At 43.0% G+C, this 17544-nt stretch overlaps 1 protein-coding gene across 11 annotated transcripts in view; it reads left to right on the top strand.

Moving 5' to 3' along the window:
• OSBPL9 (oxysterol binding protein like 9) overlaps positions 1-17544 on the top strand; it is a 142935-nt gene that overhangs the window by 15154 nt on the left and 110237 nt on the right. For 7 of the 11 annotated variants that reach the window (XM_048861480.2, XM_075131853.1, XM_075131851.1 and 4 more), the window contains exons 3-4: positions 6126-6299; positions 8726-8804. In XM_048861480.2, coding sequence (XP_048717437.1) covers positions 6126-6299; positions 8726-8804 — 253 coding nt within the window. Of the gene's footprint in view, positions 1-6125; positions 6300-8725; positions 8805-8825; positions 8961-17544 lie in introns of those variants that run through there. The other 4 variants (XM_048861482.2, XM_048861484.2, XM_048861487.2 and 1 more) reach the window with 2 other exon arrangements.

The raw sequence follows: 17544 nt of genomic DNA, 5'->3' as shown, positions 1-17544 counted from the left end.
TATCCTGATGCTCATGCAGGGAGGTCATCGGACTGAGAGAAACAACTTCAACTCCATATTTCCGTGTTTAGTGTTTTGTGTCCTGTTGGCTTTTTCATTCTAACCTTTTTAAAGGCAATATGCACTCGAACCACTCTCTGCAAAGTAAACGTCATCTTGACAAATCTTTGTCTTGAAATGCTATCCTATGTGAGAAAGCACTTATTCTCTGAAAAGCCTTTTATGCCCATCTTCTGTCTTTTCTCAGCCCTGGTGGGGGTGAGTTGTAAATTTATCAGGCTATGTCTATGCTTACGGCAGCATGTAGAGTAAGTACACTGCCCGCACCTGTGAGCGGGGTGGAAAAGGGGGACTATGCTGGGCCACCCTGCCTATGGTCAGTCTGTGGCATCAGCCCCACCTAACAGTTAAGGGGGTAGAGGAATCCAGCTCCTCTGACTCCCCTGAATTCTAACTCAGGGGCCCTCTCTAAGGAAGGCACCCACTATCTGCAGTCCAGCTAACACTCTCTCCTGTGCCTTTTCCTGCCACTCTGTACCACCTCAGGATGCATTGTGACTTGCAGTTGTTCTTTGTCATCCAGCCCACGAGCCTCAGCAGGCTAGGGAGTCTTGACTTTGTGCATCGGTTCCCTCCTGGGGATACCTGTCTGCAGTAGTCCCTCTTTAGCCATGAATACAGGCCTGTCTCTCTCTGCCCACCACCCTGCTGTGCTGAAGAGACTCCCTTTTAAACTTCTTCTCCAACTGGAGCATGCCCATCAGGCATTCTGGAGTTTGTTCCCTAGCCTATGGGCTATCTGGAAGGCATAAGGTTGTGAGGCCAAATATCACCTCATAATTTGTGGGTTTAGTGTCTTTCATGGTATTTATCCAGTGGAGGGGTGCATGATCAATTATCAGGAGGAAGGGATTTTCCTGTAGGTAATACCACAATGCTTTTATGACCGCCAAGGTCTGTTTTTCTATGATTGAGTAGGCCCTCTTGTGGGAATAGTTTCTGGTCAATGTAGCATACTGGATTTTCTTCCTCATTAAAGTCTTGGGATAGCAGTGACTGTCGCCCCACATCTGAAATGCCTATGTGGAGTATGAACAATCACATGAAGTCCGGGAGGAAGAGGACCAGTTCACTGCTCAGGCAGTCTTTCAAGATTCTGAAGGCTTTGTTACAGACCTCAGACCAGGTGATCATCTTGGAGATAGAGTTCTTCACTTGAGTGAGTGAGGGGTGCAGTTATTGTGATGAAATGGGGTATGAACTGCATATAGTAGCTAGCCAGACTCCAAAATCATCTAACTTGTTTCCTTGTTGATGGCACAGGGCAATCAGTCGAGACCTGACCTTTCCAATTAAAGGCCTAAGGTTGCCCCTTCTAATTGTGTATTCCAGATACATCACCTCATGAAATCCCAACCAGCACTTGGCCAGATTTGTGGTGAGGCAAGCTTCTTTGAGGCCCCTAGGACCACCAATATATGCTTGAGGTGTTTCTTCCAATCACAGCTGTATAGGTCTATATCGTTTATGTAGACTGCCTCATATTGGCTGTGTGGTTGCAGGGCTGTCTCTGTCAACTGTTAGAAGATGGCTGCGGCCCCGTGAAGGCTGAAGGGCATAGTTTTGAAATAGTACAGGCTGAAAGATGTTGCAAAGGTTGTTTTCTCTTGAGATGCCTTGGTCAGATCTAAGGTTGAGATGTACTTCGTGTCCCCCATCAGTCAACAATATGAATATGCATCAAATGTGGATATTGCATTCATCTTGCAAAACTGAGTTGTCCCATCTGCCTTGGGCAGCAGGACATTGGGTCCCCAGCATCTCTGGGATTCCTCTACCACCCTGAGGTCCAACATTGCCTGCAGCTCCTAATGGATAGCTTCCTGCATCTTTCTGGACAGGGGATGATGACTCTCACAGACCTTTTGTCTGCGCTCTGTTGTGAGGTTGACAAAACAGATGGGTTCATCTTGGTTGTGACTAGAATGTGGAAGGTAAAGAGTGGACCATCTGCAATGTATGAGTCCATTGGGGCAGCTGAAGCCCTTCCCCCCCTCAAGGGAATTCTCTGGCCCTGGGATAATGGTGCATGGGGACTTAGCTCTGGATCAGGGGGTAATGGGTTTATGAATAAGCTCTTGCTGTCTTGTCAGGGCTTCAGAAGACTTGTATGATAAACCAGGGTCTCTTTGTTCTTCCCAGGTTGTCGGATCTCGTAATCCACTGCTGCTACCTGGTGTACTACCTCAAAGGGTCCTTGCCATTAACTTTGATTCCAAGCTAGGCAGCAACAGCAATATTCTGTCTCCAGGTTGGCATTTGTGTGGATGGACGCCCCTATTATAGGCTTGTTCTTGACAATTTTGGGCCTGTAAGGGGCAAAAGTCCCTGGTGTCTTCAGCTTCTCTCAGAGCTGGAGAATGTGCTTTATTCGTGCAGTGACTCTGGGAGGAGCAAGATCCCAGGTTTACCAGCTAGATGTAGAATCCCCTGGGGTTGTCTCCCATATAACAACTCAAAGGGTGAGAACCCCATAGACGCTTGTGAAACCTTGTGCACTGCAAATAGCAGGAGCAATAACAAGTGATCCCTGTGGTGAGGCTCATCAGCCACAAACTTTATCATCCCTTTCAGGGTCCTGTTGAAGTGTTAGATTAGTCTATCTTTTGGGGGTAGTAGACAGATGACCTGGAGATTTGATTTTTCAGTAGCTCACATATATTTTTCATCAGTTGTGACATGAAGCTCATCTCCTGGTCTGTTTCTGTGGGGATCCCCGCCCTCACAAAGACTATCATGAGTTCCATAGCTGTGGTCACCACATTGGTTGTGTGAAGCGGAATGGCCTCAGAATACCATGTGCTATAATCCATGATCAACAATCCTTGAGGTGCTAGACCACTACCTGATGGCAGGCCCCTGGTGGTGCTTTTCCCTCTGGAAGTACTGTTGGTATGTCTCCGAGAAGAATGACTGCCTTGACCTTATTATAGTTTTAGGCATCCTCGTATCTAGCACCCTATAGGTTGCCTGGGCCGGCCTTGTCAGGTATGGAGTCAAGAGTATGGCCCGGTGGCCATGCTACCATGGTGGCCACAATGTTCAAATGTTACCAAGAAGGTTCCGGGTCATCCTCTGGGCCTGTCTTCATCAGCCTGGCTAGGATCCCTGGCATCAGGATCACCCTAGGGCAGTACAACTCAAAGTGGTTGTACGCGGACCAGTGCCGGTCCGCGAGCCATCGGCTGCCGGTCTGCGCGCACATTGGAAAAAAAAATTGCCGGTCCCCCACATCAGATAGCTTGAGAAGCACTGCCCTAGGGGACCCTGATCCTGGGTTAGCAGTGGCTTCTGGAGCTTGTTGTGCTGCCATCTGCTGGACATGGTGGTGTTTTTGTTCTTGGTGCTGTGTGGTTAGCTTCCAGATGAATTGCTGCTGTTTCTGGGTGGCCAGCCATTGCAGTAATTAATTCTGTTGCTGCAGCTGGATTGCCGCCTGTTGTTGGCTCTTCACCACCTACTTCAGCAGCTTCACCACATCCATGTCACCCCTCTTCCTTCCTCGCTTCTCAGTTGCCCTTCCTTATGTCCTTCAGCAGGACTGGGCCCTTATGTCATCATTCTCCATCAGTTGTGAGCCAGGTGGGGGCCCACCCAATGGTCAGAGTCTGTGGTGGCAGACCTGCTCTGTGTCTCAAGTCTACGGTGACAGCTGTGTCTAGCTGTTAAAGGCGTAGGAGGAGCTGCCCCAGAGTTCTGATCGATGGGCTCTCTGGAGCACTGTAAGGAAGATATCCCTATCAGCAGTCAGACTAATACCCTTTGCCTCTTCCTACCACTCTGGGCATTGTGGCTTGTAGTTATTCCTTGCAATCTGGACCATGGGCCTCAGCAGACTAGGGAGTACTGGCTTCGTGCAGCAGTCCCCTCCTGTTTGTTGTAGTCTTTCCACAGTAGTGAGTGCAGGCTTGCCTCTCTCCACCCACTACCATGCTGTGCTGAACAGACTTTCTTTTAAACTCCTCCTCCAACTAGAACATACTCAGCAGGCTTGCTGTGGTGGGGCTTCTTGGGCCCAGAGTTGTTCTTGCATCCCTGTCTCTCCAGTGTGGGTTTATCCACCTCATCACAGTCCCTCTAGTGTGGGCATAACTAGCATGGTAGATGGTGAGGTATTGCTTAGGCGAGTAAAGATATGCCAGAACCTTAAGGTATATACCATACATGGCTGTCTGTGTTTAAGCAGTGTCTCAGATGTCTACACTGCTATTTTTAGCAATGTAGTGTCCCACTGCTTCCCCCCTGCCAAAGCCTTTCGCTGCCATATGTAACCACACATCGCAGTGTGGACAGTCTGCTTTTCACTGTGGCACGTAGCTGCACATACCCTACATGGTGCTGCCATAAGCTCTCCATGCAGAGGCCAGTCTCAGCAAAGCCTGCCCCCTTGTGGAACATGTGAAGTTCTCTTCCAGCGAAGGAGTGGCAGTTGATTGCAATCTGGTTAACTTTGTAGTATCAGCTACTATTAAAAAAGCATAATAAGAACATTAACTTAGCTTGATATTTCCTAGGTTACTCTTTGGAGCTTTACTGAGTTGCCATGTTCATTGCCCTTTCATTTTTTTGAGTGTAGGTTTTTTTTAGGTCTCCTTTTCCCAGTTTTTCCCTATTGTGTCACTTAAACTGCTGTTATGGCATATGACAGTGGTTTATAAGGAAGTCTAGAGCAGGGGGAGTGTAAATCTGAATCTTTAGCAAAGATGTCCTTTATTTAAATTATTCATTAATCACTGTAGTTAAGTAGGTGTGAACAAAAACAAACAAAAGTGTTTTTAAACAGTCTGTTCAGAAATCCTTTCCACTTACTGATCAGATTTCACTCACTTGATTCTCATGGTGCGTCACTTCACTAGTTTTCCAATTATGAGTGGTTAAGGTCAGAAAATACCCGAATTTCTAATTTGATATTAATTTGCCATGGAATACACAACGGGCATAATCTACCTATAAGGTCTGTAATATTTGACTACAACATAGCCTTGTTAATACTGTCTTGTGAGGGCGTTGGGCACTGTTGAGACTGAAGTGTGAAGTTATTTGGCACTATTCTGACAACATTAAAGGAAAACAAAGGGGATTGTGCAGAAGTTATTAAAAGCACTGTGAAACATACATTAAAATATTGCCAATGGTTTTTCAAACTTGCAGTTCTCCTCTTTTCCAATCCAGAACGATCTACGGAACCACAGCTGTGGAAGCTGTTCCCATATCTTTCAGAGTATAGGCTTGAAAGTGTTCAGACAATCAAATGATCTGACTGGCAAAATATCTCTTTATAATCTCATTCAAATCCAGCCATAGACTAAACAGCCCTCATGCTGTAACATTTATTTTCTAAACTGGTCTCCATCTTGGTGGTCCTCACAGAAAATTTTTTTCTAAGGGGGTTTTATGGGTTGCTGTACCCCGAAGAGCAGCTAATCATTAAGTGGCGCCCTTACCCATTGTCTTTCTGTTTTTGCTGTAGTAGGTTTCAACAGCCTGGGCTCCTAGCTACTAACTGGTGGCATCTCCACCTGTCTGGCTAAGGTAGTCAGGAACTCTGACTAACCTGATACCATGAACATATACTCTTCTGACACCTCTGTAATGGATGAACCCACAAACAGGGTACACCTTATTTACAAGGGGAAACGAAGAGGCAGCATATAAAGGGAAATGGGCAACATCACTAATACGATACAACCTACAAGTAACCCTGTCCCCAGGGTGATTTCCCGGGATTCGTAAGTCCAGTTTATTCCACACTTGGGGGCTCCATAACTTAGAGGAACTCATGTACCTTGATGAGTCGTTGCAGGCTTGAAGGCACTTTAGTGCAGTGAGGTGAAGAGGGCACTGATTTGCCCAGACAGCCAACCGCTCTGTGGCGGTAATAGGCATTTCTCACAGTAGAAAAAATCCCCATGACGTAGGGGATTTCTAAGTGTTCCTAAGTCCAGTTTCTCTCTCCCAGAGTAGTTCGGCAAACCCCTTTAAGGGTAAAATAGGCAACGCCTCAGTGAGGGCTGTCGTCCTCTCGTCCCCTGTCCTTTTGGCTTAATCGGTTTTCTGTCCTTCAGGGTTCACCCAGTCACAGGACTCAATGCCGCCATCCCACCATTGGCAAAGTGGACACATTACAGTCGTCTCCATCTCTCTTCTATGCAGCAATAAGCTTGATTGCCTTTTTCATCAGACCAATTAGCCCAGGTTACATTTTGATATTAACAGAACATCCACTTGGTTTTCTCGAGGTAGGAGGAGTCATTTAAAAAACATCTTTCAGTTAGCTATATTTAGTTTTATCTAAAAACAAAACTCATTGTGCATAGCCCAGTGGTTTAGAAATTTATGTGGGGAACAGTGCTGCTTGTGTAATATCTGTACTCGAGACGAGTGAACTTTTATTAATATGAACACTTCTCACCTTTTGGGTTGTGGCCCCTAGGATGGCATCAGCACTATGAAAACTTAACTGTCAAATTCTAATCGGTTTCTGTCCTGCTATTATGTTGGTTTGAGAGTCATAACGTTAGTTTTATTTAAACACTGGTTTTGGGTACTGTCTTTCTAGTTTTAATGATCTCTTGAGGCCCCTTGAATTTGTAAACTGGATTGGAATCTAAAACTGTCTCCTTGATAATGCTTTTCACAAAATGATCACTCCACATCTGTCCTTTTCCTCAGAGGAAGCCATTCATAACACCTTCAAAAGATGAGCCAATGAGCTTAAATTCATAATTTTGCTAGACATTAAAAAACATGGTGTTAATAAAGACACTGGAGTTATGGCTTATTACAGCAATCTGCAACCCAGTAACCTCCCCTTTTTTTGCAAAGATAACAGACCACTTCTCTTTGAATGGTCTCTTACAGTATGTGTTAACAACTTTTGCTAAACAATCTGTTCCACCTTGTATTTAGCTGTGATGCTCTGTGGGCTTGTCTACACTTGAAATGTTACAGCAGCATAGCTGTGGTTGTGCCGCTAAAGTGCTTCGGCATAGACATTACCTACGCTGACACATTGGCGTAGGTAATTCACCTCCCTGGAAGGTGGTAACTTCCACCAACCTAGTACTATCTACGCCGGAGGTTGGCTACGCTGCTCAAGACGTGGATTTTTCATATCCCTGAAGGATAGGCTGACCCAGATATAACTTCTTAGTGTGGATCAGGCCCTTTTCCAGATTTGAGGAAGAGTTCTGTTTAGCTCAAAAGCGTGTCTTTTTCACCAACAGAAGTTGGTCAAATAAAAGATATTATCTCACCCACCTGGTCTCTCCCTAATATCCTAGGACCAACATGTCTTCAACAACACTGCAAACTTCAAAGTGGAAACTCAGTTTGCTGAGCTGTCAGGCAAGAGTGAACACGTTTTATGTGAATGATGTAGTGTGAGATTAACTTGCTGCAAACATGTAGGTAACGTGATCTCTGCACATTGAGGTTTGCTGAATGCTCCAGTGAATCCAGGTTTCACTGGCTTATTAAGTAATTTAAAACAAATAGCTGGCTTCTTCAGACTTTCAGGCAAAGGTAGTGTTGGGGTAATTCTGTCCTTGAGGTGACGGTATTTGGTCTGTACATCGAAGAAGCTTGTAAGAACCTCTGTCTGCTTTTTCAGAATATTTTAAGCACAGCTATTTCTATCAATATTGTGTGTTTCAGGAAAAGGAAAAGAGATCTCATCATACAAAATAACATTTTGTATTACCAGGTTTCATATAAACTGTATTTCTGTTTTAGTGTTAAAATCAGATCTAATGAGTAATAGAGAAATTAAGTATAGATAGGGCAGAAAAGATGTCTTCAGTTGCTACTTAAAATGAGAGAGACTGTGTGAGGCAGAAACCTAGATAGTTTCAGACTTATGTGCTGCACAGGAGAAGGCTCTTGCATGGGGTGTAATTGTAAGGATAGGGCAGAGAGGAAGGTTATTCTAGATGACTTGAGGAAGGAGAATAGAGGTTGGAGTAAATCCATGGATGAGTTAAAAGCCTTTTGAACTGGATGCTGAACATACTGGAATGTTCCTTATTGTCATCCTCTGTCAGGCATATATAATTGTTTTTCTGTGAACAAATGTGGAAATGAACACTTGAGTATATATACATTTAAAATATCTGTCTATTCCTTCTAGTAACTCAGCACATGAGAAAACAAAGGCAAAAGTTAACCACTACAGTACTAGTAGAATATACTAATGACTGACTATTAATCTTGTTTAGAGACTGAATAAGATCTCCTGAGAGATGTCATTTGATTATGTATTGAAAACTATTATTGTTTCATACATGATAGTGTTAACGATATTCATTACTTTTCTTGGTGTGCAATACAAAATAGAGTACTATTTGCTTTATAATGGTTCTGTGGTAAATGCTAAGTCTATCTCAAAAACAAAATATGTATACACTTATTTAGAAAATTATGAAGCCTTTGTAGAAATAGCCATTGTTTTTTTTCTACAGCCAAGGTGCAGTCTTTTCACCAAGTATCTGGTTTAATTCTTATACTTAAATACAGACAGTAAATCTTCCTTTCCCCCCCTCCTCTTTGCAGTATCCAGGTTACTTCCAATTTTGTCAATGCTTTTTACATTCTGGTAGTGTAGTGATTGTGTGTGCTGCTGATGTCACTGCTTGCCTTATCAGGATTTTTGCTCTTTGTTTCACAGGGAGCTGTGATTGGTATAGACGATGAGGACGACAGCACCTTCACAATAACTGTTGATCAGAAAACCTTCCATTTCCAGGGTGAGCTGAAAGATGAGGTTCTTTTTTCTTGCAATAGATCCGTCTGCGACTATCTATCTTCCTGTTTTGGTGTTTGATGGATGATCTTAAATGTTTGGCTACTGAACTGCATGAATGAGCACCCTGGGAACATTCTGGATCCAGAGGTGCTGCAAGGTTAGGCAGGGATTTATATCTGCAGTAGATACATATGTGCTAGAAAAGACTGTATCTTTGGCAGGATCTAGGGATTAAAAATTTAAAGGCTAAATCAGTCATAATGGGTTTCTGCTGATGGGTAGTGTTGGCAAAACATTGTCAATCTTCAGTGTCAGGATATATGATTAAGCCTTTCTGCATGAAGAGTCACAAGACCTGTGTGAAGGTTGCAATTTGTGTTCATTTGGATTTGAAACTCAGTTTTGAGGAGACTAGAGGCAACATTTGGCTTAAAGATGGATCTTTGCTTCAAGAGCTGCAAGTTTGCATTCATTTCATCTGCATTTCTGTGTGTTGTCTGCCAATCACCATTTCTCTGCTCTTATCCTTTTAATCATATTTACTAACTCCAATGCCATCTGCCACTGCTATGTTTCGTCATTGCATGCTATGGTTCACCAGTAGAAAGGGTAAGGTACTGTATAATCGTTCTCATTATGGTTGCTACAGAACCCTTAAATATCTTTAACCACAGCATTGGTAAACGTTGTCATGACATTTTGTTCTAAAGTACCTCTTTTCTCCTGTCGTACGGTTAAAATCATGTAGTTCTCTCTTGAGTTAAAACCTTCAATTAACATCTATTTGTCCTTCTCCCTGTACTCCCCCACCCCCACTGCTTCTCTGAAATGTAGAGTGAGGGAAGAATTTTATTTATAACTGTCTTATGGAGTTGGAAAGTTTTAAGTAAATCTTTCAGGGCTGTGAATGTGACAGTCAGCATTTACATTTGTATAAAATTAGAATAGATCTATAACCTTCATTGTGCTGTATAGATTTGCAAATTAATATTTCAGAATCAGCGTGCATTTTGAATTCAGGTGAAATACGGGCAGTATTTGGGAATGTATTTCTATAATATCTAATGATAAACATTAGTCATGCACCATGTTTTTCATTGGCATATGTATTTCCTATGCTACAGTACCTCCTAAATGATATGGCTGTACTCTAGCTTCACTGCATTAAGCTTTATAAAGCTCTGCTGACAGCAACACTTAACTCCTCTGTTCTCAAGGATAGCTGATAAAACACAAAGGTAAGCTAATTTCTAATGTAGACAACTGAATACAAAACACTGGTCTTCAATGCTACAGAGCTAAATATTTATAAATATTTCTGTATGAGAGTTTGATGCAGGTAAAGGGTGAAACCTGGAATTCTCTTGTTTTCAGTGCCTAAGGAAATACCTCTTGTGCAGTTTCCTCTTGTTGTAGTTCCTCATCTGCTGTATTGTTTCCCTATGGAAGGGGACCAAAACCTCTCGAGAGAAGACAGTCATTTGATCCAAATATTAGTCTTGCTTATAATAAACTATATTTGGTAGGATACTTAAACAATTCCTCCATAAGTACTAATTCTGTCAATCATATTCAGGTAGATAGATATCCATGCTTTAGAACGTTAAGATGTTAAAAAATATGTGTACATTTTAAACTGTTATCTTGCTTGTTTGTTTTCTAATTTAGGATCTATGTCCAATACAGCAATTTCTCTATTAGAACCACTTTTTAAAGGTGCTTACATTAATTCGCTGAAGTCTGTAACTTGGCCTATAGCCAGCAAATTGTACTAATGTTAGGAAAAAATATCAATGTACATTGCTGACTCTGCATTTTAAATTTACAGTAAAAATTGAAATGCTATGAGGTTACAAAGTAAAACAAATTTAGACTTGTGGAAGTTTTCTTTTTTAAAAGTTATATTTTTAAAGGTTTTACATATCCTATAAAACATAAATTGTGTAATGCCTGGACTATTATGGCATAAAGGTTTTATTGGGAATGAATTTGGGATGATTGCATCACTCCTGAGTGGTGAAGCCATGACTGAGTTATGCAGATTTTTCTAAATGAGTTCTGATAAAACCTTTAAAACAATCAGATTTTATCATATATGAATGTATGTATATGTAATACATGAACGCATTGCTTAGCAAGAATTTATTCTGTAAGATGCACACTATCAGTATTTGTAGTGACCTTTTAAATAAAAACCCCACATGCTACAGAAGAGCTACTCTAGGAATGTCTTGTATTTTCTATATATTAAAAAAAAAAAATGAGGGGAGATCTTTATTCTTCCACCTATAAAGACAATACAGTTATGTGCCCAAATCAGCTGGAGTTGAATTGAGAAGGGAAAGAGGAAGAGAAAGTAGTAAATATAAAACATATATGTAAAAAGTCTAAAATATTTTCTAAACCTAAACGGTTCGTGATTTTAAAATCCAGTACTTTGGAGTCCCATTGGGAATCTCCCATTATCGATGGGACAGGTTCTCTCTCCCCTCCCCCCCCCCCCCCTTTTGGCCCTGAATTAAAAGCACCCTCAGTGTAAAGGTCGGTTAGGTGTAGAAATACCAACAGTGGCCCAGGGCTGATCTTTCCCATCCTGTGCTTTAGGTGCAGTTTTTTTGATGTATTATATGGAATTCCACATTTGGGGGAAGGAGGATGAAACTCTTTTTTTTTGTTTTTGTTTTCCGCCCGGACAGGCTGACTTTTAGTTTGTAATATGGTATCTGTTTCAAGCTCTACCTGTGTTTTGGAAAGTTAAAATATCTAGAGAGGTAGGTGAGACGGTCAAAGATGCATGATAAATTGCAGAGCCCTTTGATCAATTTGTCATGTGGATGTTGCCTTCCCGTGTTACGTGTGTGTACATGTGTTTTGTGTGTGTTGGACCAGATTTTCAAAAGTGCTATAAGCATCTAGCAACTCCAATTGAAACCAAAGGGAGGTGTTAAAACATTTTTGAATCCTGGCAGTGGTTAGCTGGGCACTGGCTCCTGCTAAGACTCCCAACCTGGCTGCTTCTGACAGCCATAGATCTTTTCCACAGCACTCGTTAGTGACTATCTGAGTGCTGGAAACTGGTCAGTTACTTAAATCATAAGGCACTCTAGGATTAGCCAGTTTCAGGTCTGGTTTTGGAGCACACAAAAAGCAAGTGGCTGCTTTGTGTCTGATGGAAAGGGTACTTGAAAGCTTTGTAAATCATGGTCTGTCAATATTTTCCTCTTCAGCACTGGGACTAGAGGGAGGAACAATAAATTCTGTGATGACCCCATCCCAACCTCCAACAGCAGGACCATACTGAAAGTCATCCTAGTGTCTTTGTCTGTTCTTTCCAACAGCTCAGGGCTCCACACATCATGGCTTTAACATAGGGGCATTCTGTAAATCACATAGCCCTGAGTATAAATCTAACCATCCTCAGGACAAATTTGTTGGGTTTTGCCCCATAGATCACTATGCAACTTATCCAATATAAGAATTGTTGCTTACTGTACCTTGCCTGACGTCAGTAATTTATACCACGTGATACAAGGTCAGATAACTTAATTCCTGGATCGGTGTCCCCAGTAAACTGATCTAAATATAAAACCTTCAGCCAGTCAAAAACAACCAATCATTCAATTACAGAACAGTGATGTAAAACTTTATCTGTCTTCTGATTGGGTTAAGCTTGGAGCATCCATGTTCTTTAATGGAAGGGAAATACAGGCTTTCAAAAATCGTTCAATAAGCAACTGTTATGATTGCATCAACATCAGTCAGGCCAAAGAGCAGTAAGTAATGTTTTTTGATCACTTGGTATAAAAGAAGAATGTCAGTGGAATAAATGTTTGCCACGGGATAAATTTATTTTCAGTTAGATTTGACTTTGTCAAGGCACTTACTTAACAGTAGATTTCCACTTTCCTACTCCAGAGTTCTGCTCCTTTCTTCTTTTTCTCAGTAAGTGTTATTGCACATTCCATCTATTTACTTTGGGGTGGGAAACTAGATGGGAAAAGACTTAAAAGTAATCTAGCTCATCCCTTCTCTGCTTGAATGAGGCATCATTTGGCCCTACAGTATGACCTGTTCTAGGGCCTTAACCAAAGCCCACTGAAGTAAAGAGGAAGACTCCCGTTTACTTCCATGAGCTTTGGATCAGGCCCAGGTTTGTTCAGGATATCTGTGAAAGTCAGCTTAACTACCGCCTCTTGGGGAAGTGGCTTACCCACACTGATGAGGACCCTTCTTGTCAGCATAGGTAGTATCTACGCTGAAGCGCTAGGGTACTGCAGCTTTGTCGTGGTAGCATTTCAAGGGTAGACAAGCCCTAAGTGTTCAGACCCTTGAAATACTTGCAGAGTGTTTTTCCTCTGCCCACCACACATTTAGCTCATCACTTAGCCAAGCTATACATACTTAGTTTTTTTTTCTTTTAGAAAGTCAATCTTTCATCCCCTTCCATCACTTTGTTCCGTTTAATGCCCTGTAGATTGTTAGTGTTTTGGAAACAAATCTAATGAACAGAACACAGTGTTCCAGGTGCAGTCTTGCCTTCTTGATATGTGACTTGATGTCTGCTGCAACTTGCAATCGCGCTGTGGGTGGTGGCGGGGGTTGAGTTTTTTTTGGTGGGTTTATGAATGAATTGTGGATTTTTTTTAACTTGGAAAAGATACCATCGACTTGACACACTCTCACTTCCGTCTGAAAATGTTTTGTTTGAAAGTGGATCTAAGGGGGCATCATCGTTTCATAGCAGGTATTTGCCAGCCATGCTTCACTGCTGCTGTGTAAATAAAGGGCTGAGAGATCAGAGATGGTCCTGTATATTGATCTGAGCTGGACTTGAGGTAGCTCTTGCTCTCTGGCAGCTAGCCATGGAGAACAGCAGGGCTTAACCTCTTCTTCTCCCATCCCTCCCTCAACAAAGTGTCACAATGTTGCCATGAGAAGGAAGCATAAATGCACCTGTGCACATCTTCTACTTCTGTAGGTGCACTGAGAGATGGGAAAGCAGATTACTGCCTCCCCGCCAATCAGTTCCTTTCCTGGCTGCCTGCAATCACAGTTTGGAAGGTAAAGGGAGTGGATAGCCAGGCACAGAGTCCTAGTGCATAGGGGAAGAGTACTTCTTTAGTATGGGGTGAGGCTATGGGCCCTAATAAACATTTGTGCTGGTGGGGACTTACAGTCTCAGTTCATGGGAAGAGCACGCAACACCAGCAATTGGTGGATGGGGCACATATAGCCAGTGTTAATGTGGCGGCTTGAAGCACCAGCAAGTAAGGGCAGGGTGAAAGGGTGGGCTCAGAGCCCTGGATGGTTGAGTGCCTGAGAGCTTCTGACAGTGGGAGGAGAGGCCAGTCCTTGCAAATGGAGGGAGGGGGTCCTGGAAGGACCAGCAAGAAGCTTGGATAATAGAAGAGGCAACCCCAGCATCCTGGTTCAGGAGAGATGGTCAGCATCTCTTTGGGGGGGGGAGGGATAGCTCAGGTGTTTGAGCATTGGCCTGCTAAACCTAGGGTTGTCAATTCAATCCTTGAGGGGGCCCTTTAGGGATCTGGGGCAAAAATTGGGGATTGGTCCTGCTTTGAGCAGGGGGTTGGACTAGATGACCTCCTGAGGTCCCATCCAACCCTGATATTCTATGAAAAGCCCAGCAAACCAAGAGGGGGCCGAGAGGAGATTCTCTGGCCCAAGCACATTCTATCCTGGGGGAGGGAGCTGTACATTCTCACCTACCTCTCTTACGTTTCCATGGCTTGGCTTCTCACCCAGCTTCTGCCGTCTTCTCTAGATTCTCATGCAGGGCTCTTCCTTTGGGGCTTCCTTAGTTGATTATAGCAGTAGAGGTGACATATTAAGGATAAGGGCCCAGAGGACAAAATAACACACAAAATGGCTGCAGCTGGAAGATTCATAGATTACAAGGTCAGAAAGGACCATCTAGTCTGACTTTCTGTGGAACACAGATCATATAGTTTCCCCAAAATAATTCTTAGAGCATGTCTTTTTACTAAAACATCCAATCTTGATTTAAATATTGCCAGTGATGGAGAATCCATCACGATCCTTGGTAAATTGTTCTAATGGTTAATTACCCTCACTGTTAAAAGTTACCAGATTAGAGACCTTATTTTTCTAGCATTTATACCTTGTATGTAGCGACTTTTACTGTTGTTGCTGCTCAGTTCTATGATTCATACCCTGCTAGTGTCCTCTATGAGACTTTTACCAGCAGGAGCAGAGCTGAAATGGCAGCAATGACAGGCACGTGTGTGCACAGAGAAGGGGAGGAGGAATGGGCCTGAGCATGGTTTATGTTGTTCTGGAGTCTTCTGGCCAGCTTCTGTTAATCTGGAGTGGCAGTTGCACGTTTGCCCCCTCATGGTAGGTGAAGTGTGGTTCATAAATAAGGCTGCAGGCGGTGAGCAGGCTTCCTCTTCAGCTCCTCTTCCTAGTTCTAGAGGCTACTCCCAGAACGTCTGAGCAGGCAGCCAATACTGTACGCTCATTTTCCTCCCTTCTCATTGCTCCTTTTTCTGTCCAGTGCATCTCGGTGCAAAGTGGAAAAGTCTATACTTATACCCACACAATGAACAGACCTCATTGGAGCTGCTCTGGACTCCTCCACCAGAGCATACTTGCCCATGGGTAGGTTCACCACAAAGTTCAGCTTCATCTCTACAACAGACCAAAACCCACAAACCACAGAAGGGCTTGTCTTCAACCGCTGGGCTATATGGCAGCCTACACATTTGTTACACCCTTAGCAAGACTCTGCTCTCAGTATCTTCAAGCCTGGCTGAGGGCAGTCTACATCCCCAACAATCAGTCAGTCCAAATGGATGCCTATACTTCAGAGGGTCCTCCACACTTTCAGTTGGTGAAAAGCTCCCCAAGAGGTCTGTGTAGGAGTGCCATTCTTGCAACCTTCCCTCACAAAGACCATCACCACGGATGCATCCCTACTAAGCTAGGGCACATGCATTCAGGACTTCATAGCTTGGGGTAAATGGTCGCTGCAGGAGGTGACCCTCTACATCAATGTATTAAAGCTTAGGGTGTCTTGTTATGCTTGCCATCACTTCCTACCCCACCATGTCAGGGGCCACTCGGTCAGAATAATGGTAGGCAACAGAGCAGCAATGTATTATATCTGCAAGGCTACCACCTCGTCTCTAGTGCACACATCTTCCCAATGCTATGCTCTCATGCCTGTTTCCAGAGCCGAGACAGCTTTGAGTGAAGTTCTGTAGTGCGTACTGAATCTGCTGCCTCCACACTCTGCTCTGTATTGCTCTGGAATCTCCTGAAGTGGAGCACCCACAGGGATAATAACTAAAGAAGGAGAGGTTTTTTACCTTGTACAGTGACTGGAATTCTTCCAGATGTTTTGTCCCTATGGATACTCCACTATCCATCCTCCTTCCCCTCTGCCTCAGAGTCTTTGTCTGGATTTTATGGTTAAGAAGGAAATGGAGCATCAGTGAGTCCACCCTCCCCTAAATATGCTCACATCAGAGCACAAGAATGTGTAGGGTGCGGACCTGTGGACATGGCTGATGGAAAATCTGATCCAGAGTGCACTGGTGCATGCACATCTTGAAATGGAGTACCCATATTGGCAAAAATCTCAAATTCCAGTTACTGTACCAAGTAAACAACCTCTTTCTGTGAATTCAGTCTAGAAATTCAACCAAGATGTTCACAAGTCTTATCTTGATGTCAGAGACCTCTATCTATTTGAAGCTTTCTCCTAGATATTTTGACTGTTTCTCTGCTGTGATTTTTAATTGCAAAGGTCTGTAATGTAGACAGGGCTGTATAAGGTTATACTAATTACACTGTAATACTGGTAGAGAAGGTTTTTCTGAATGAAAAGCTTTTTTTACAGGCTTCTACAACTTCTAAATACCTTTTTGGATGAACTTCTAACAGTGGCAGAATATTTTGGTAAAATTCTGTCTCTGTGGTGGTATCAGAGAAGGGTGCATTTGGTGCAGTTTGCATTACTTAACACTAGATATTGTTGACATCCCCCTAACTCCCTTCTTTTTCACTTTGAGCAGCTTTTATTAAAAACTTCAGGATTGAATGGGCTTAGTGTAACCTATTTGTTTTGGTTTCAGAGTAACAGCCGTGTTAGTCTGTCTTTGCAAAAAGAAAAGGAGTACTTGTGGCACCTTAGAGACTAACCAATTTATTTGAGCATAAGCTTTCGTGAGCTACAGCTCACTTCATCGGATGCATACTGTGGAAAGTTTAGAAGATCTTATATACACACAAAGCATGAAAAAATACCTCCCCCCACCTCACTCTCCTGCTGGTAATAGCTTATCTAAAGTGATCACTCTCCTTGGTGATCACAAGTTGGGCCATTTCCAGCACAAATCCAGGTTTCCGGGGGGGTGAGAACCTGTAAGGAGAGTGATTTCTAAAGATAGCTACAGCACTTGACCCAAGATTTAAGAATCTGAAGTGTCTTCCAGAATCTGAGAGGGATGAGGTATGGAGCATGCTTTCAGAAGTTTTAAAAGAGCAACAGTCCGATGCGGAAACTACAGAACCCAAACCACCAAAAAAGAAAATCAGCCTTCTGCTGGTGGCATCTGACTCAGATAATGAAAATGAACATGTCAGTCTGCACTGCTTTGGATTATTATCGAGCAGAAGCCATCATCAGCATGGACACATGTCCCCTGGAATGGTGGTTGAAGCATGAAGGGACATATGAATCTTTAGCGCATCTGGCA

The sequence above is a fragment of the Caretta caretta genome, chromosome 8, assembly GCF_965140235.1.
Source record: "Caretta caretta isolate rCarCar2 chromosome 8, rCarCar1.hap1, whole genome shotgun sequence".
NCBI lineage: Eukaryota > Metazoa > Chordata > Testudines > Cheloniidae > Caretta > Caretta caretta.
The sequence above is the reverse complement of the archived record's forward strand: the minus strand, read 5'-3'. Positions and strand labels throughout refer to the sequence as shown.